The 17,399-nt window shown below is 41.1% G+C and overlaps 1 protein-coding gene across 3 annotated transcripts in view; it reads left to right on the top strand.

Moving 5' to 3' along the window:
* The window catches only part of Clybl (citrate lyase beta like), a 185,872-nt gene that overhangs the window by 98,243 nt on the left and 70,230 nt on the right, over nt 1-17,399 (top strand). For all 3 annotated transcript variants that reach the window (XM_013023020.1, XM_013023019.1, XM_013023018.1), the window contains exon 2: nt 3,300-3,486. In XM_013023020.1, coding sequence (XP_012878474.1) covers nt 3,300-3,486 — 187 coding nt within the window. The remainder of the gene's footprint in view (nt 1-3,299; nt 3,487-17,399) is intronic.

Below are 17,399 nucleotides of genomic sequence, written 5' to 3'. Positions count from 1 at the left end.
ATCTAGCCTATGTGTCACAGGGAGTCTTGCCGGTCCTATTTCTAGGTCTCACAGGGAGTCTTGCTGGTCCTATTTCCAGGTCTTTCTTTTGAGTGACCCTCCCTGCATCTTCTGGGAATGTTCTGTACCCTTATGGGCTGCTTCCCAGCCACTGCACACAGCCATACAAGGGCGTTCCCTGAGCAAGGCTCCTGACTAGGGGTCAGAAGAACTGACCTTCACCTTGCTCCATTCCCCAAGCCACACTGCAATAGGAGCACTAAGCACCCTTTTCTCCTATCCAGTAAAAGGATAGGAGAAAGCCTTTTTGAAATCTATATATCAAGGGCTGGGAAGGTGGCTCAGTGGTAGAATGCTTCCCTTGCATGCATGAGGCCCTGGGTTCGATTCCTCAGTACCACATAAGCAGGAAAAGCCAGAAGTGGCGCTGTGGCTCAAGTGGTAGAGCACTAGCCTTGAGCTGAAGAGTTTAGGGACAGCGCCCAGGCCCAGAGTTCAGGCTCCACAACCAAAAAAAAAAGAAGAAGAAGAAGACGAAAAAGAAAGAAATCTATATATCAAGATGGCATTGTAGGGCTGGGATGTAGCTCAGTGGCAAAGCACTTGCCTAGCAAGTACAACGTCCTGGGTTCGATCCCCAGTACCAAAAAAGAAAAGACAAAAAAATACAGTTAAAAAAAAAAGATGGCATTGTAGAAACCCTGTGTGGGGCACCCATTGGTATTCATTAACTGCTTACTAAGTGAATGAATGGATTAATGCGTGAGCAAAAGACCGGAGGGTAGGCAATGAGGACAAGTGGAGACTTTCCTGTCATTTAGGTAAAAATGAAAGAGGCTGGAAAAACAGAGTGTAAGTGTTGTATGGGTGCAAGTTGAGGAATGGAGGAACTGGTCATGGTTGGATGATGGTTCAAAGATGATGAAGGAGAAGAAAATGGAAATTAATTGCTGCTTAGTCACCAGTAATACTGACTCTTTCACCAGAATGTGGGTGAGGTGGCAGATGAGTCCTACTGACTCGATTAGGAGCACTTGGCTTTGGTTGGTTGCTGTGGTCTGAATGTGGTTTGAGTTTTTCCCCAACAGTTCATATGTTGGGAGCTTATTCCTCCATTGAAGATGTGAGTGTTGCTGGAATCTTTAAGAGATGGAGCCTAGTGGGAGGTCCCTAGGTCATGGGGGGGGGATAGGGGGATGGGGGGATGGGAAGTAGGGGGGAAGGATGCCCGTGAAAGGATTTGTGTGTTTTTAGAGGATTCCTGAATTGTTTCTGCAATTTTTTTTTTTTTGGTCAGCCATGGGGTTTGAACTTGGGGCCTGGTTGCTGTCCTTGAGCTCTTTTTGCCCAAGGCTAACATTCTACCACTTTAAGCCATAGCACCACTTCCGGTTTTTTGGTGATTGAAGGTAAGAGTTTCATGGACTTTCCTGCCGAGGCTGGCTGTGAACCTGAAATCCTTAGATTTCAGCCTCCTGAGTAGCTAGGTCTGTAGGCATGAGCTTCTTCGTGTGTATTTCATACATAGGCTGTGGACATAGTAGTGTGTGCATATAATTCTAGCATGTGGGAGGCAATGTTAGGAGACTCTCAGGTCCAAAGTCAGCCTAGGCTAATAGTAAGGCCCTGTCTAAACTAAACAAAATCCAAAAAGGAATTGTCTTAATATCTTTTTCTAGTTTGTCTACCATCAGGTGTTTCCCAGAGAGTTTCTACCAATTTGTTTTTTTCTTTTGGGAAATATTTTCCTAATTTTATGGTTTTTATGATCTTATCTTGTGGTTGTTCAAAATTAAGCCTTTGGATCTAAAAATCATGTAGCTGGGTCTAACTGTGAGAGCTGACTTGCTCTTCTTTGATCAAATGTTATGATCTAAAGCACCATTTCTGCTGGACAGACTTGTAGTGAGCTGAAAGTACAGTGGGAGAAGGTTTGTAGTGAGCTGAAAGTACAGTGAGAAAAAGGAGGAGTGGACATAGTTTAGAGCAGGCAGGGGCTATGATTAATAATGGAGCTGCTCCTGCTCTGCACACATCCATACCAGGCAGCTAAAGTCTTTCTGACTGGCTAAGGTTTCCCTGTATGTCACTGCCTTCTGTAAATCTTCTCACAAATCTGCAGAATGATGAAGAGGGGAAGCTTCTAATGAACGTGTCTTTAATTACTAAGCTAGATGTGGTCTTCCATCCAGTTCTTTTTACTCAGTTAAGATGAGCCAGCGTATCCATCTTTTCTTAAAACTAGACTTGAATACTGTTTTTTCTACTGTAAAAGGTGCATTGGCAGAGAGAGAGGCCCATATTCTAATGCCAGCATCATTTGTTGATTTTCTGTCTTTATGTGTATGTAACTGTAGACAGTACAGTTGAACATCTCTAATCTGAAAAAATCTGAAATCTAAATTTTTTTTAAATTTAAAACTTTTTGAAAGTACTGTACCTGAATTTATGTGCTAGGTTACAGTGAAAACACAGGGGCAAACCAAGCATGGTAGGACAGGACTATAATCCTGGCCCTCAGGAGGAAGGAAAATCTCCTGAGCTATTGAGTGAGACTCTATTTCAAAAACCATAGGCTAAGGATATAGATTAGCGGTAGAGCGCTTGCCTAGTATATAGAAAGCCCTGGGTTCACTCCCTTGTGTTACAAAAAAATAATGGCAAAAAATTACCTTCAGGCTATGTGTATGTAAAACAGAAATGAATTTTATATTCAGACTTGAGTGTCATCCTCCGGATGTCTCATTAAGTATATACAAAATTTTCCAAATTTAAAAACATCTCAAGTCCCAAACATTTCTATTCTCAAACATTTTTGCTAAGAAATACTCAACCCGTATTAGTGGTTAGTAACGTTTGAATATACCTTTTTCATCTCTTTCTCCACGGGAGCTATCTGCACAATATATTGATACTGGAAGTCGTTTTCCAGGAAGAAATAGGTACTCCATTCTCCTTCTCTCAGAAGATAATGCCAGTAAACAGTGCTGTCTATTTTTTAAATTTCAGCCCAAATGACATTTTGTTTCTTGATTACTTTTGTTATGATTATTTTCTTGGTTTCTATGTGAGCTTGTGTTCTGCTATAATTTAGAAAGATTATTTGTGTGTCCTATTTTTCATTAAAATCAGGTTTTTGCAGGGAGGAGGCTAGTATCATGGCTTCAGTGGGAAAATGCCTGCCTAGCAAGTGTGAGGAGCTCTTGAGTTCAAAACCCCAGTATCTTAAATTTTTTTTTTCACAAGTTTGTAAATAGAGAAATTGTATTTGGGACTAACCCCAGTTGTGTCTCCTGCAGGACAGCCTCCCTGGCCGCTGGTGCCTGCAGGCGCGGCTACAGCCTCTGGCCCAATCGCAAGTACATTCCTCGGAGGGCAGTACTCTATGTCCCTGGGAATGATGAAAAGAAAATAAGGAAGATTCCAAAGCTGGAAGTAGATTGTGCTGTGCTCGATTGTGAGGATGGTGTTGCTGTGAATAAAAAGGTAATGGCGTGGCTTTCAGAGGGGAAGAGAAACAGAAATCTCCTATTCTTGGGAGTGGATTTCTTACTATTTGGAAGGAATCTGCTACACTCATCTTCTGCTGATTGCTAATATGTTTTGGATCCAGCCCTTGTATGAGTTCTCATTGTGTGTCTTTTCTCCCAGAGAAAGAATTTAACCTATATATATATATATTTTTTTTTTTAATTTATTTTTTTGGGTCTGGTCGTGGGGCCTGAACTCCGGGCCTGGGCCCTGTCCCTCAGCTCTTAGGCTCAAGGCTAGTGCTCTACCACTTGAGCCACAGCGCCACTTCCGGCTTTTTTCTTTTTGCTTATGTGGTGCTGAGGAATTGAACCCAGGGCTTCATTCATGCAAGGCAAGCGTTCTACCACTGAGCCGCCTTCCCAGCCCCCCAAAATATATTTAAAGTTATGACATTCAGTAAATGTAATTGCCATGTGGATAGGCTGAGCCACAGTGTTCCGGGAGGAAGTTCTCATTTTCCTTCTTAAAGGGAAACCCCACACAGACCCTTTGGATTACATGTAGCTTTTGGCTGATTTCCTCATGGTCTGGTTAAAGCAGTAAGTCTTGGAAAGTTCCTAGTCTTTGAATAGGTACAAAAGTTTCTTTTTTTCTCTTTGTCTCTCTCTCTCTCTCATTTGGCTTCTAAAACAGTATATTTTTTATTGTTATTATAAAGATGATGTGCAGAGGGTTTGCAGTTATATAAGTTAGTTAATGAGTACAATTCTTTGAACAATGTCACCTCTTTCTCTCAGTTTTTCCCTCCTGACCTCTCTCCCCTACAAGTTGTATAGTTCATTTTCATGGTAGTATCTAGTGAGTATCACTGCTGCATTTGTTCATCCTTTGTCCTACCATTTCTGTGCTCCCCCTTATCCTCCTCAAACAGATAAACTCACGTATAAGACAGAAGGTACAGAAATAAAAAAACAGCAACAAAGGAGACAAAAAAAACTCCAAAGAACAAAAAGCAAAATACCATAAAACCTTTTGTTTCTATTGCTTGGAGTTTATTTCAATAAATATCATTTTATGTGATCATATGCATATAGCTGTTGAGCCTTTGTGATCCTCTTCTAAGAATATCCCTCTTCGGTCTCACTGTGAGAATATCTAGAATCCTGTATAATTTATCATGTCCAAGTATATTTTTTCTTCGTCTTTTACTATCAAGTGTGTTTGCTTATATATTTGTAGGCATATTCTAGTTATAACAAATGAGGGAAACAATGCAACCTATGTTTCTTTGGGTCTGGCTTACTTTACTATAATTTTTTCCAATTCTTTCTATGTTCTTATGAATGGTACAATGTCATTCTTTCTGATGGAAGCATAGAATTTCATTGTGTATATATACCACATCTTCTTGATCCATTTGTCTGCTAAGGAGCATCTGGGTTGATTGCATATCTTGGCTTTGGTTAACAATTTCTGCAGTGAACATGGTTGTGCTGGTAACTTTAGTGTGGCCTTGTTTGTGGTCTCTATTGGATAAATGCCCGGGTGTGGAATTGCTGGATTATAGGGAAGCTCTATGTTTAGTCTTTTGAGAAACCTGCTTTCCAGAATAGTTGAACAAGTTTACATTGCCACCAACAGTGTAGTAGCATTCCTTTTTGGCCACATCCCTGTTATTGTTAGTTTTCTTCATAATGGCCATTCTAACTGGGTGAGGTAGAATCTCAATGTTGTTTTGATTTGTATTTCTTTTATGGCCAGAGATGTTGAACATTTCTTCATGTGTCTATTGGTCATTCTTTCTTCTTCTGAGAAGTCTCTCTTTATGCCTTTAGCCCAGTTATTAATTAGACTATGATTTATTTGAGGATTTATTTGGGGAGAGGTTAATTTTTTGAGCTCAAAGTATATTTTAGATATGAGACCCTTATCTAATGCATAGCTAGTAAAAAATCTTCTCCCATTCTGTAGGCTTTCTGTTTATCTTGCTAGCTATGTCATTTGCCATGCCGACACTCTTCAGTTTGATGCAATCCCATTTATCCAATCTTCCTTTGATTTATTGTGATTCTGGATCTTCACTTAGGAAGTTTTGACCTATACCTAGGAATCCTACCTCTTCCCCTAATATTTTAATGGTATCTGGCCTTACATTGAGATCTTTGATCATTTGGAATTGATCTGGTACAGTGTGCTATATAAGGATCTAGCTTCAGTTTTCTGTGTGTTTATAGCCAATTCTGCCAGCACCATTTGTTGAAGAGGCTGTCTTTCTTCCATCATGTGTATTTGGCTCCCTTATCAAATATTAGGTGGCTATAGGTCTATGGGTTCATTTCTGAGTCTCTATTCTGTTTTATCAGTCCTCAGGCCTATTCTTGAACCAGTACCAAGTTGTTTTTATTACTATGGCTTTGTAATAGAGTGTGAAGTTTGGTATTGATATTCCTCTGACATTGTTCTTCCTGCTAAGAATTGTTTTTGCTATTCGGGGTCTTTTATTATTCCATATGAATTTTTGGATTGTTTTCTCTATATCGTTGAAGAATGTTTGTGGGATTTTAATGGGTATTGCATTGAATTTTAGGTAGCTTTGGGCAGTATTGCTCTTTCATGATATTAATCCTTCCAAACCAGGAACATGGGAGGTTTTTCCATTTTTCTTAAATCTGCTTTAATTTCTTTTTTCAGATTTTTAAAGTTTTGATCATAGAGATCTTTCACATCTTTAGTTAATTCCTAGGTTTTTTTTTTTTTTGAGGCTATCACAGATGGAGTTGTTTTCCTGATTTCATTATTGCTCTTCTCGTTGTTGGCATACAGAAAAGGTATTGATTTTTGAGGGTTGATTTTATACCCTACTACCTTGCTAAAGTTTTGGATCAGCTCAAGTAACTTAGGGGAGGAATTTATAGGGTTCTTTAAATACAGGACCATGTCATTTGCAAAGAGGGATAGTTTTGCTTCTTTTTTCCCAACTTGGATCCCCTTTATGTATTTTTCTCACCTTATTTCTTGTGCTAGGAATTCCAGTACTATATTGAAGAGGAGTAGAAAGAGTGGACATCTTTATCTTGTTCCTGATTTTAGAAGAAATGTTTTTAACTTTTCACAAAATATAATGCTGGCTGTAGGTTTGTCATATATATTATTATATTGAGAAATGGTCCATGGATTCCTATTTCTCCAGAGCTTGTATCATAAAGGAGTGTTGAATCTTGTCAAATGCTTTTTCTACATCTTTTGAGATGATCATATGGTTCTTGTCTTTGCTTCTGTTGATATGTTAATTATATTAATTGACTTACATATATTGAACCCTGGAATAAATCCTGTTTAATCATAGCGTAAGATGTTTTTGGTTAGTTGTTGAATTCAGTTGGTCAGAATTTTTTGTCAGTCATGGGGCTTGAACTAAGGGCCTGAGTGCTGTCCCTGAGCTCTTTTTGCTCAAGGCTAGTGCTCTACCTCTTTGAGTACCAGTTCTGCTTCTGGTTTTCTGGTGGTTAACTGCAGATAAGAGTCTTACAGACTTTCCTGCCAAGGCTATCTTTGAACCATGATACTCAGATCTCAGCCTCCTGAGTAGGTAGAATTACAGACATGAGCCACAGTGCCTGGCTAATTGACTAGAATTTTTTTTTTCTTCTTTTGGTCGGTCATAGGCCTGAACTCTGGGCCTGGGCACTGTCCCTTAGCTCTTCAGCTTAAGGCTAGCGCCCTACCACTTGAGCCACAGCGCCACTTCCGGCTTTTCTGTTTATGTGGTGCTGAGGAATCGAACCCAGGGCCTCATGCTTGCGAGGCAAGCATTCTACCATTGAGCCACTTTCCAGCCCTATTGGCCAGAATTTTATTGAGAAGTTTTGCGTTGACGTTCATAAAAAAAAAAAAAAATGGGTCTATTGATCTATCTGGTTTTTGGATGAGGGTCATGCTGACTTCATAGAATAAGTTTGGCAGTGATTTGAGACAGCCTTGATATGAAGCTAAGGCTGCTCTCAATGCATCCTCTTGCTTCTGCCTCCTCAGTGCTGGGAGTATTGGCATGTACCACTGTACCCAGGCACATGAGGGTCTTATTTGGTGGTTGTCTGTGGATGTAGTTGGTTCCATTTTGCTTTGCTTAACTTTGTTTTCTGGATTTTTATAATGAACATGGATTTGTTTAATGACTAGGGGAAATATGTAAGACTTCATAATAATAATTTATGTTTTAATGAAATCTGTTGGTAAGACACACTTTCACCTTTGTCTGTCCTGTCTCTGGACAGTGAAGGTCAGCTGGGAATGGATTGTGGGGCTGGTGGGTAGAGAGATCTGGCCATCTGGACTCCTGCCTATCTGGTTGCCTCTAGCTCCAGACGATCTGAAATAACCTGATTGTACTGTATGGCTTTCTAGATTAATTGCTTTCCTCAGAGATTCCAGAAAACAAATATTTTCCTTAATTTAAAAAATAAAGCTAATTTTCACATCTTCCCACTGGAGAACCCAAGGCTTTCTAAGTATTTAGAAAAGGATTAGAATAAGCATAGGGAATCTAAAATGTCTGCAACATCTTTGACATGTGCAAAGAAAATATAATTAATCTTCTTTCTCCCAGAGGTAAAACTAAATAGGCCTTCTTTTTCTTTCCTTCTTGAAGGCTGTAATGTGATTCTGGTATGATTCCTCCTGAAATTTATGTAGTATGCTTTAAGATTAGATAGTAAATTGTAATTCCAGTTCTCTGTGACCTAGGGCAAGTCACCTTACTTCTTTGCCTCACTTTCTTATCTGTACTTCAGGGATGACAATATCTTCTTTTGTCAGGGACAGGGATTATTACCAAGGGAAAGTTGATAAAGTGCCTGGGAGTAGCTTGATTTCCTATAAAAAGCAGATTAGATAAAGCTTCTAGCAATCAAGATTATAGGGGAATTTTTTTCAGCACTGTAGCACAGTGAGCCATTAGGTACCCAGATAAAGTTCTAATTATATTTCATTGCAAGTCTTCAGGCTATCCTCTGAGATGTACCTGAGGATGCCTCCATACCCTCACATGCAGTGGAAACACATTCCAAGGTCTAGTCCCACTTCCCTTCTGGTTCAGCTGTGTCCAAAGCCATCCTTGTATTCACAGTAGCACAAGTTGCATTTCTACTTAGGGCAATCTATGGGAGAGAAGAAGAAGCAGGAGGAGGTGGGGGGAGGAGGAGGAGGAAGAGGAGCAGGAGGAGGATCACACTTTTCTGCATGCTAAGATTAGAGTCACCTAAAATTCTCTTTAAAATCCACAGAAAGCCCTAGTAAGCCTGGGTAGTACTTGTAAAAACACTTTTTTTCAGGGTTGGAGGTGTGGCTAGTTGGTAGAACAAAAGCATCAGATACCAAGTGAGAGTCCCAGTCTCAGACGTAAAAAAAATAAAAAGACACATTGCTTTTCGAGTAATTTCTTTTTTTCTCTCTTGCTCTCTTTTGAAATCCCCATATCTGAGCTTGAATTCGGGGACTTGCATTCTAACTTAGCTCTTTCTGATCAAGGCTGGCACTATAGCACTTGAGTCACACCTCCACTACTTCTGTTTTTTGTTTTGTTTTTTGTTTTTTGAGTCTTGAACTTAGGTGGGGCTGAAACTCAGGGCCTGGGTACTGTCCCTGAGCTCTTTTGCTCAAGATGAATGCTCTGCTTTTGAGCCACAAGTGCCCCTTCTGGTTTTTGGGTGGTAAATTGAAGATAAAAGTTTCTCAGAGACTTTTGCCTGGAATGGCTTCGAACTGGGATCCTCAGATGTCCACCTGCTGAGTAGTTGGATTACAGGCATGAGCCCACATGTGCATAGCCATTTCTGGCTTTTTGTTGGTTAATTGGAGATAAGAGTCTCTGGAATTTATCTGCCTGGATTGCCTTCTAACCTTAATCTTCAGATCTCAGTCTCCTGGGTAGCTAGGATTATTTGCCCAGCTATTTTTTTTTTTCATATAGTTTCTATCTAGTATTTAATTTAATTTTATATATTTCAAGTTACAGCTAGACAGGCTAGAACCTGTCAAAAAAATTTTGGATTTTTATTTCATCATCTAACATTTATATAATCTGAGAATTTGATGAGCACACCATATGTAAATTTATCAAGTTTACTATGTGAATGTTGAAGTGGCTGGGGCCAAGTGTTGCACAAACATGCCGTTAAGAACTTCTGTTAGAGTTTATTTAGCAGACTGCTGCTGCTGCTGACTAATGCCAAGCATTGTAATTTGCATGACAACCCAACAAGATATTGCTGTTCTATTTTGTTTATAAAGAAAGTAGGGCAAACTGAGGGCATGTTCATGATGAATACTGGAGATGTAGGTGTCAGTCACCACCTCCCAAAGTCTAGGCTTTTAATGAGGTTACTATGAGGCTTATGATGATTGCTTTTTCACAGCAGAAGTACATCCTCAGTGTATCTGCACTTCATTTTTCTGGTTTCTTTTCTTTTCTTTTTTTTTGCCGGTTGTGGGGCCTGAACTCTGGGCCTGGGCACTATCCCTCAGCTCTTCAGCTCAAGGCTAGCGTTCTACCACTTGAGCCACAGTGCCACTTCTGGCTTTTTCTACTTATGTGGTGCTGAGGAATTGAACCCAGGGCCTCATGCATGCAAGGTAAGCACTCTACCACTGAGCCACTTTCCCAGCCCCTTTCTGATTTATTTTCTATCTCTCTCCCTTCCCTTCTTCCCTCCCTCCCTTCCTCCCTCCCTCGCTCCCTCCCTCCCTTCCTTCCTTCTCTCCTTACTTACTTCTTTCCTTCCCTCCCTCCTTCCTTAGTCTCTTTCTTTCATTCTTTTTTTGTTGTTGTTGTTGGTCGTGGGGCTTGAACTCTGGGCTTGTGGACTGTCCCTCAGTTCTTCAGCTCAAGGTGAGTGCTCTACCGCTTGAGGCACAGCGCCACTTCTGGTTTTCTAGTGTTTATTGGAGATAAGCGTCTCCTGGACTTTTCTGCCAGGGCAGGCTTTGAACTGTAGTCCTCAGATCTCAACACCCTGAGTAGGTAGGATTACAGGCATGAGCCACTGGTGCCTGGCTTTCATTCTTTTTTTGACATATGTCACTATGTAGCCTAGGCTACATAGCCTCAAGCTTCCTATTTTTGCCTCTCAAACACTGGTTTTACAGGCTTGCACCACCAGGCCTGACCATATTAAACTCTTATTTTAGATTATTTAGTTATAATTTTGCTAAATGAGACTATTATTTTCTATTTTGACTTTCTTGGAATTATTCAAATGTAGTCACTTCATTTTATATGCCATTTTCTTCTTATATTAAGAGACTAATTTCATTGGCTCTGGATAGAGTGTGGGTTCATAATGAAAACAATAGGAGTTTCCACAAAGCAGTTTGTAAGTACATAATACCATCTAGCAAGCTCTAATCATGTCCCACTGATCCAATTTGTGTGTAAGTAGCTCCTTCATGTCAAGAATGGCACTACCCGCTCACCTTCTCAAGCATCAAGGATAAAAGATGACTCTTCTTTTCCCTGTTAAACACATGGCTGTTCAAGCCGCTGGTGCTGGGCCACAGTGTGAATACACCAAGTAATGCCCAGAATTCCTCTGAATTATGAACACTAGGAGAAGCTAAGAAGCCACTGGTGCCTGGCTGTGGTATCATTTTTACAGAGGTAAGACTTAGAAAATAGGTAGGAAGATGGATATCATATTCTTTGAAGTGTTTCTTTCACATATAAGAACATAATTTGAAGGTTAAAAAGACAGACTTCGGGAAGTGGCACTGTGGCTCAAGCTGTAGAGTACTGGCCTTGAGCTGAAGAGCACAGGGACAGCGCCCAAGCCCAGAGTTCAAGCCCCACGACCCACCCCACCCCACCCCACCCCACCCAAAAAAAAAAACAGACTTGGAAGCCAGGAGTTGGTGGCTCAGGCCCATAATCCTAACTACGCTGGTGGCTTTGGTATGAAGATTGCAGTTTGAAGCCCGCCCAGACAGGAAAGACTGTAAGACTCTTATAATTAAATAACCACCAAAAACCAGGAAGTGGAGGTGTGGTTAAGGGATAGAGCACCAGCTTTGAGCAAAAGAGCTAAGGGACAGCACCCAGGCCCTGAGTTCAAGTCAGAAGAAAGTAGGAAGAAGGAAGGAGGAGTGGGGGGAGCAACAACAAGGACAACAAACTTGGGCTAGGGATGCCTAGGAGGATCTAAAATGCTCAATTCCCGCATCCCCCCCCAAAACAAAAGGGAAGGAAGGAAGGAAGGGAGGGAGGGAGGGAGGGAGGGAGGGAGGGAGGGAAGGGGAGAAAGAAAAAGAGAAGAGATGAAATTTGGAGTCAAGTTGCCTATCTCGCAGACAATGTGACCCTTAGGGAAATTATTCTACTTTTACTTTAAAATAAGCAATGTGGTAATAGTATTAGAAGTGCCTGGAACCATGCCTGGCACTGAACCAGCCTTAATGAGAGTGTGCTAAGTATGTAAATAGCGATTTTCTTAGCTGTACTTCTGGCCAAAGGTCTGACAGAGCAAAGTAGCTGCCAGTAGCTTAGATTGCCAAGGCAAGGTTCGTTGGTTTTGGCTTTGCTATTTCAGGAAGCCAAAACCAACAGCTATGTAGCCTAGGCTGACCTCACGCACAAGATCCTCCTGCCTCAGTTTCCGGAATGCTAGGATTGCCACCACATTTAGCTAGCTGGCAATGATCAACACCTTGCATTTCTGACTCTCACAGGGTAATGTAGTGGGACACATGGGCTTTTCCAATTTTGCAGTTTTTTAAAGTCTGTTCCTCCATTATGGTAGACAAAATGGCTTTGCAGACAGAAAAATCTCAATGTGTCACTCAGGCTCCTCCCATGCTGCTTCACCCGAAGGAACTGCTTAGCGAGCGTGAAACCAAGTTCCAAACCCAGTACTGACAAAGACGGCTCAGAAAGATTGTTTCTCCTCCCTCAGGAAACCAGAGAGAACATTATCTGTATATAGGTCTTTTATTTTTTTAACTTTGCATTTCTGTGTGGGGTCTTTGAACAATTCTGAGATGCAAAGCAGTAAAAGTCCAAGGAAGACAGGAAGTGGATCTGTGAGGGGAGGCCTGTGGGCTTTTCAGAGCGGGGAGAACAGGTCACTGTCCTGGGCTAAGGTGCACTTCTGGTCAGCTACCCCAGAAAAGAGGCACACCCAGGCACCAGTGAGGACCTCTGGGGAGAGTGGAGACCCAAGGAGTGCCTCTTCCCCTCCACCTGCCCCACAGGGCCAAGGACCCAGAGCTGACTAGGGGGCTGGCTGGTCACAGCCATTCTCCACCTTGAAAAGCAAGAGGAAGCCATTTATCTTTTAAGTGATGATCAAGGATTCAGCAGCCCCCCCCCCCCCCCCGGGCCTGTTGGTTGTTGGTTGGTCATGGGACTTGAACTCAGGAACCTGGGCACTGTCACTGAGCTCTTTTTGCTCAAGGCTAGCACTCTACCACTTTGAGCCATAAGGCCACTTCTGTTTTTCTGGTGAGTAATTGGAGATAAGAGTCTCACAGACTTTCCTGCCTGGGTTGGCCTCTAACCATCATCCTCAGATCTTAGCCTCCTGAGGAGCTAGAATTATAGGTATGAGCCACCAGCACCCAGTTGCTACTGTGCTTTAGTATGAAGGATTCTGCTCCTCTGCCATCTGTCCTGGACATCAGGACACATTAAAGGCCTCAAGGAAGGTTAGTGACTTTTTGTTGTTTACTTAAGGTCAGACCTGGGGCTTGAACTGAGGGGCTGGGTGCTCAAGGTTAATGTTCTGCCTCTTAAGCCACAGCTCTATTTCCAGCTTTTAGGTGGTTAATTGGAGATAAGAGTTTCACAGTCTTTGTTGCCCAGGTGGTTTTGAACCATGATCCTCAGATCTCAGCTTCTTGAGTAGTAGGTAGAATTAAGGTATGAGCCACTATAGCCCCAGCAGGAAGATTAGTCTTTGGGGAAGAGCACACAGGAAGGCAGCACAGCACTGGCAAGGGCTCTGTGGCTACATTCTTCTAACAACAATTCCTAGAGGGCCTTCTCTGGCTATGGGGCAGGTTCTACGGATCCTTGAGGAATCCCATTTGCCAGGGTGAGGTGTTTAAGATGCAACCTCAGCTGAGGCTGTGGCTTATCACTACGTTCAGTTATACAAATATGCTTTCCTGACACTCACTCGTTTTTCCTGTCTGCAGTGCTGGGGATGGAACTCAGGGCCTCACACAGGCTAGGCAAGCTCTGGACCACTGAGTTACAGGACCAGCACAGCGTCCTCCCTAATACTTTTCATCGCCATACAGATGGAAGATCCTTTTCTCCCCTGAACATATGTGTTGGCTCTCATTGGCACTCTGATTTGCACTTCCTTCTTTTGTGTGTGTGCGCATTCACACAGCCACACACACACAGCCACACACGCACATAGATATTAAAACCCCATTTGTGATTACATACACACATATGCACATACCATACAGGTACACAGATCCATTTGGCTCAACTTTAAATTTCTCAGTGTTGTCACTTTTGTTGAAATAAATGAGGAGAGTGGCTAGGTGTATTCTCCCCACAGGGAGCAAGCTAAAGGATGTGCAGCTAGCGATTAATGTACACTGGGGCATGGCGAGCTGACTTCTCTTCAATAGGGGTATGAATTAGGATGGAAGGCGCCTCTCTCAGGTGCCATACCTTTATTAAAAGACTTAAGAGCTTGGGAGATTTCTTCAATAGCCATTGGGGCATCCGTGAGTCATTTGGGAACAGTATGGAAAGCTGAACCGTGCTTAGGAACTCAGCAAGGTCTTTTTGATCCTTAAAGGTTCTGATATAAAAACCTGTCCAGGTTTTTATAAAAGTAGTAAAGTGTTTTCCATCTTTTTTTTAATCTCATCATATCCCTAAATAACCTTTTTCCTTCAGAAGAGTAATTGTTTATAAAAAAAATCCAAACAAACTTTTTTTTTCTCTCATTTTTTATTCTTCAAACCAGGCATCTTTGTAAGGCAAACATAATAGTCAGCAAATTTCCACTTAATGAGCGCAACAAAGTCTCTTTACAAAAGGATGTGATCTTTAAATTGTCAATTATTTCTTTTCCTGCAATTCCTGGGAATCCAATTAAGTAAGACTGACTATGGTCCACAATATGATATATCTGACTACAGAAAGCCCAGACCTAGCCAATAAAACAGATCTTTGAGTTCCAGCTTAAAATTAAGATTAAAAAGAAAGAAAGAATTCAATTGAAATGATCTGAAGCTTTATACATGGGGAAACTAGTCTTTTCCTCTAAAATGAGGTAAGAGATAGCATGGAGACTATAGTGCAATACCATTAAACTTGGGCTGGGGATGGAACTCAGTTGCTAGAGCTCTACCTAGCATGCCTGATGCCCTGGGTTTGATTTCCTGTCCCCCCAGATCATTAAACTAACGTATTCCAGTTATAAGCACTAAGTGAAATTGCTTTTTTTTTTTTAATCACAAGGCATAAGCCACAGATGATTTTCCCAAAATAAGCCCAATGGTTTTCAGTCTGCTAAAACTCTAACTAGAAAACTAAATATTGTATAACTATCACCAAAACAAAGCGCATAAATCTTACAGAAGGACACACTTAATATCAAAATGCAAGTTGTTGCCAGGTATTGGTTGCTCATACCTGTAATCCTAGCTGCTTAAGAGGTTGAGTTCTGAGGATCAAGGTTGAAAGCCAGGCTGGGCAGGAAAGTCCAGGAGACTTTAATCTCTAATTAGCAACTAAAAGGCCAGGGTTGGAGGTGTGGCTCAAGAGGTGTAGAGCTCCTAACCTTGAGCAAAAAAAGCTCTTGATTTCAAGCCTCAGTACTAGCACAAAACAAAACAAACAAAAACAACATATAAAGAAAATACAAGTTTCTTTCCAGATTTTCTTATTTCACTGGCCACAAATCATAGCACAATATTGAAAACCACCATGTTTATATTAATGTATAATGTAATATTCTAATTTACAGAGACAAAAATTCAGGTCGTGCTTTTGCCATATTCTTTTATATGCATCAGAGTTTCTCAGAAGGATCACACTGGTAGCACTTTAATTCTCAATCTATGCTTGTCATGTAGGCTAGCAAAAAAAATTTTTTTGTAAGAGAAAAAGACAAGTGTGACTTGTCAGGGACACCTGTCAAATCAGGAACTAACCCCAGGGAAAGCCTGCTTTTCTATTAAATCTTCAATAGCAGTATATCTATGCTGTTGCTTTTAAAATACATTTTTTTGTGCTTTTCCTCAGGTGATACAGTTGTACTAGTGATTTGTTGATCAGAAATTAACCTCCAAGAAGTTAGCACTGGATTCCGAGACCATCAAATCTAAGAAGTTGTGCATTCTCTGGCACATTATTGATTAGCTCCAGAGAAGCGGCCCAGAGGACCTCCTTAGACATGTGTCAGAAGAACTAAAAACCAGAGAGAAAGATAGGACATGAGACATGGAGCTAGCCTGAGATAAAAATAGGCTTCCTCCAAACACCTCAGGTTTTCCTATCAGAAGATGAATTCGTGGAGCTTCTTGAGGTATAAATATGAAGCTAGGGTTGAACACGAGTTGGCATCCCAGTAAGCATTTCACCCACCCTGTCCAATCCCTTTGCTGGTGTTGGAGGCTGGCTGCAGGGAGTGGGGGCTGTGGGTTTCAAGGGCTTATCATTTCTAGAGCTGTGGATAGTTTAGATCATGGGAGATTTAGGAACAGTAAATTTAAAAAGAAAAGAAGCAACAACAAAATCCTACTCCTACCTAGTCTGTCAGAATAAAGGAGCTTGAAGTAAATATGAAGGGTCCAAATTTGGATTCAAAACTTGAGAGGATTAATAAGAGCCAAATTCAGTACTTCTCACTTGTTCTGGCACCTATCACTCTTCAATTTTGAGGGTCAAAGGAGGAACAGGCCTTAGAATTCCTTAGCAGAAGGAAGTTTTCCACAGTCTTTATTCCTAGCTCCTACTTTTCCTAACACCAGACTCTGGAGCTGACCATGGTGCTGACAGCGGTCTGAGAATGATTACTGAGACCACTCAGTGTCTGAAGTTCTAAGTGCTCTGCACGGAGTAAATCATTTCATGTTCACAACTCTGTGAAAGAAGTATTCTTATTATCACCATTAACAGATAAGGGAAGGAGAATAGAAAGAAGTTGACAAATTTGTTCAAGGTCATGCAGCTAATAAGTAATAGTTTATACCACAGGGCTGCACTTTTGATTACTGTATAAAGTGTGTGTATTTTTAATGTCTCTCTCCCTTTTTCTGATGACTACATTTTATTAAAATTAATATTAATACAGTCATACAGAACCTTTAGAATTCTTACTTGTTCAATATCAGCAGAAGGAGCCAAGTTGGCCCCCTCTTAAATAGGCAGGTTTCTGTGGGTTGGCATCTTGGACAGAAGATAGAGATGAAGTCTGCTTGCATAACTACCTATTCTGTCATGATGTTCCTACACCTTAATATTGTTCCATATAGACTTCCCTGGTAGACTCTTGGCTTTGTAAAGAGTATTCTATTTTATTCTCTGAACTCTGCCCAGCACAAACATGCATAGAAAATAATGGATGAATAAGGGAGTTATATATGGTCCACACACAGTAATTGTTGTTTACTTACATATTATTTCAATAGTAACAAATGCACTAAGCTGTGAGAATTATAATTTTTTGTATTACATGTTTGTCATATATCATTGGGACGTTTTCATATGTTCTGTATGCATCTAAATTTTTTTTTTGAAGTACTAAGGTTTGAACTCAGGGCCTGTACTTTCTAGGCAAGCACTCTACCACTGAGCCATAACTCCAGTTCTTTTTTTTTTTTTGTCGGCCGTGGGGCTTGAACTCTGGGCCTGGGCGCTGTCCCTCAGCTCTTCAGCTCAAGGCGAGTGCTCTACCACTTGAGCT

The sequence above is a fragment of the Dipodomys ordii genome, unplaced genomic scaffold (assembly GCF_000151885.1).
Source record: "Dipodomys ordii isolate 6190 unplaced genomic scaffold, Dord_2.0 Scaffold65, whole genome shotgun sequence".
NCBI classification, from domain to species: Eukaryota; Metazoa; Chordata; class Mammalia; order Rodentia; family Heteromyidae; genus Dipodomys; species Dipodomys ordii.
This window is presented reverse-complemented; position numbering and strand designations above follow the sequence as displayed.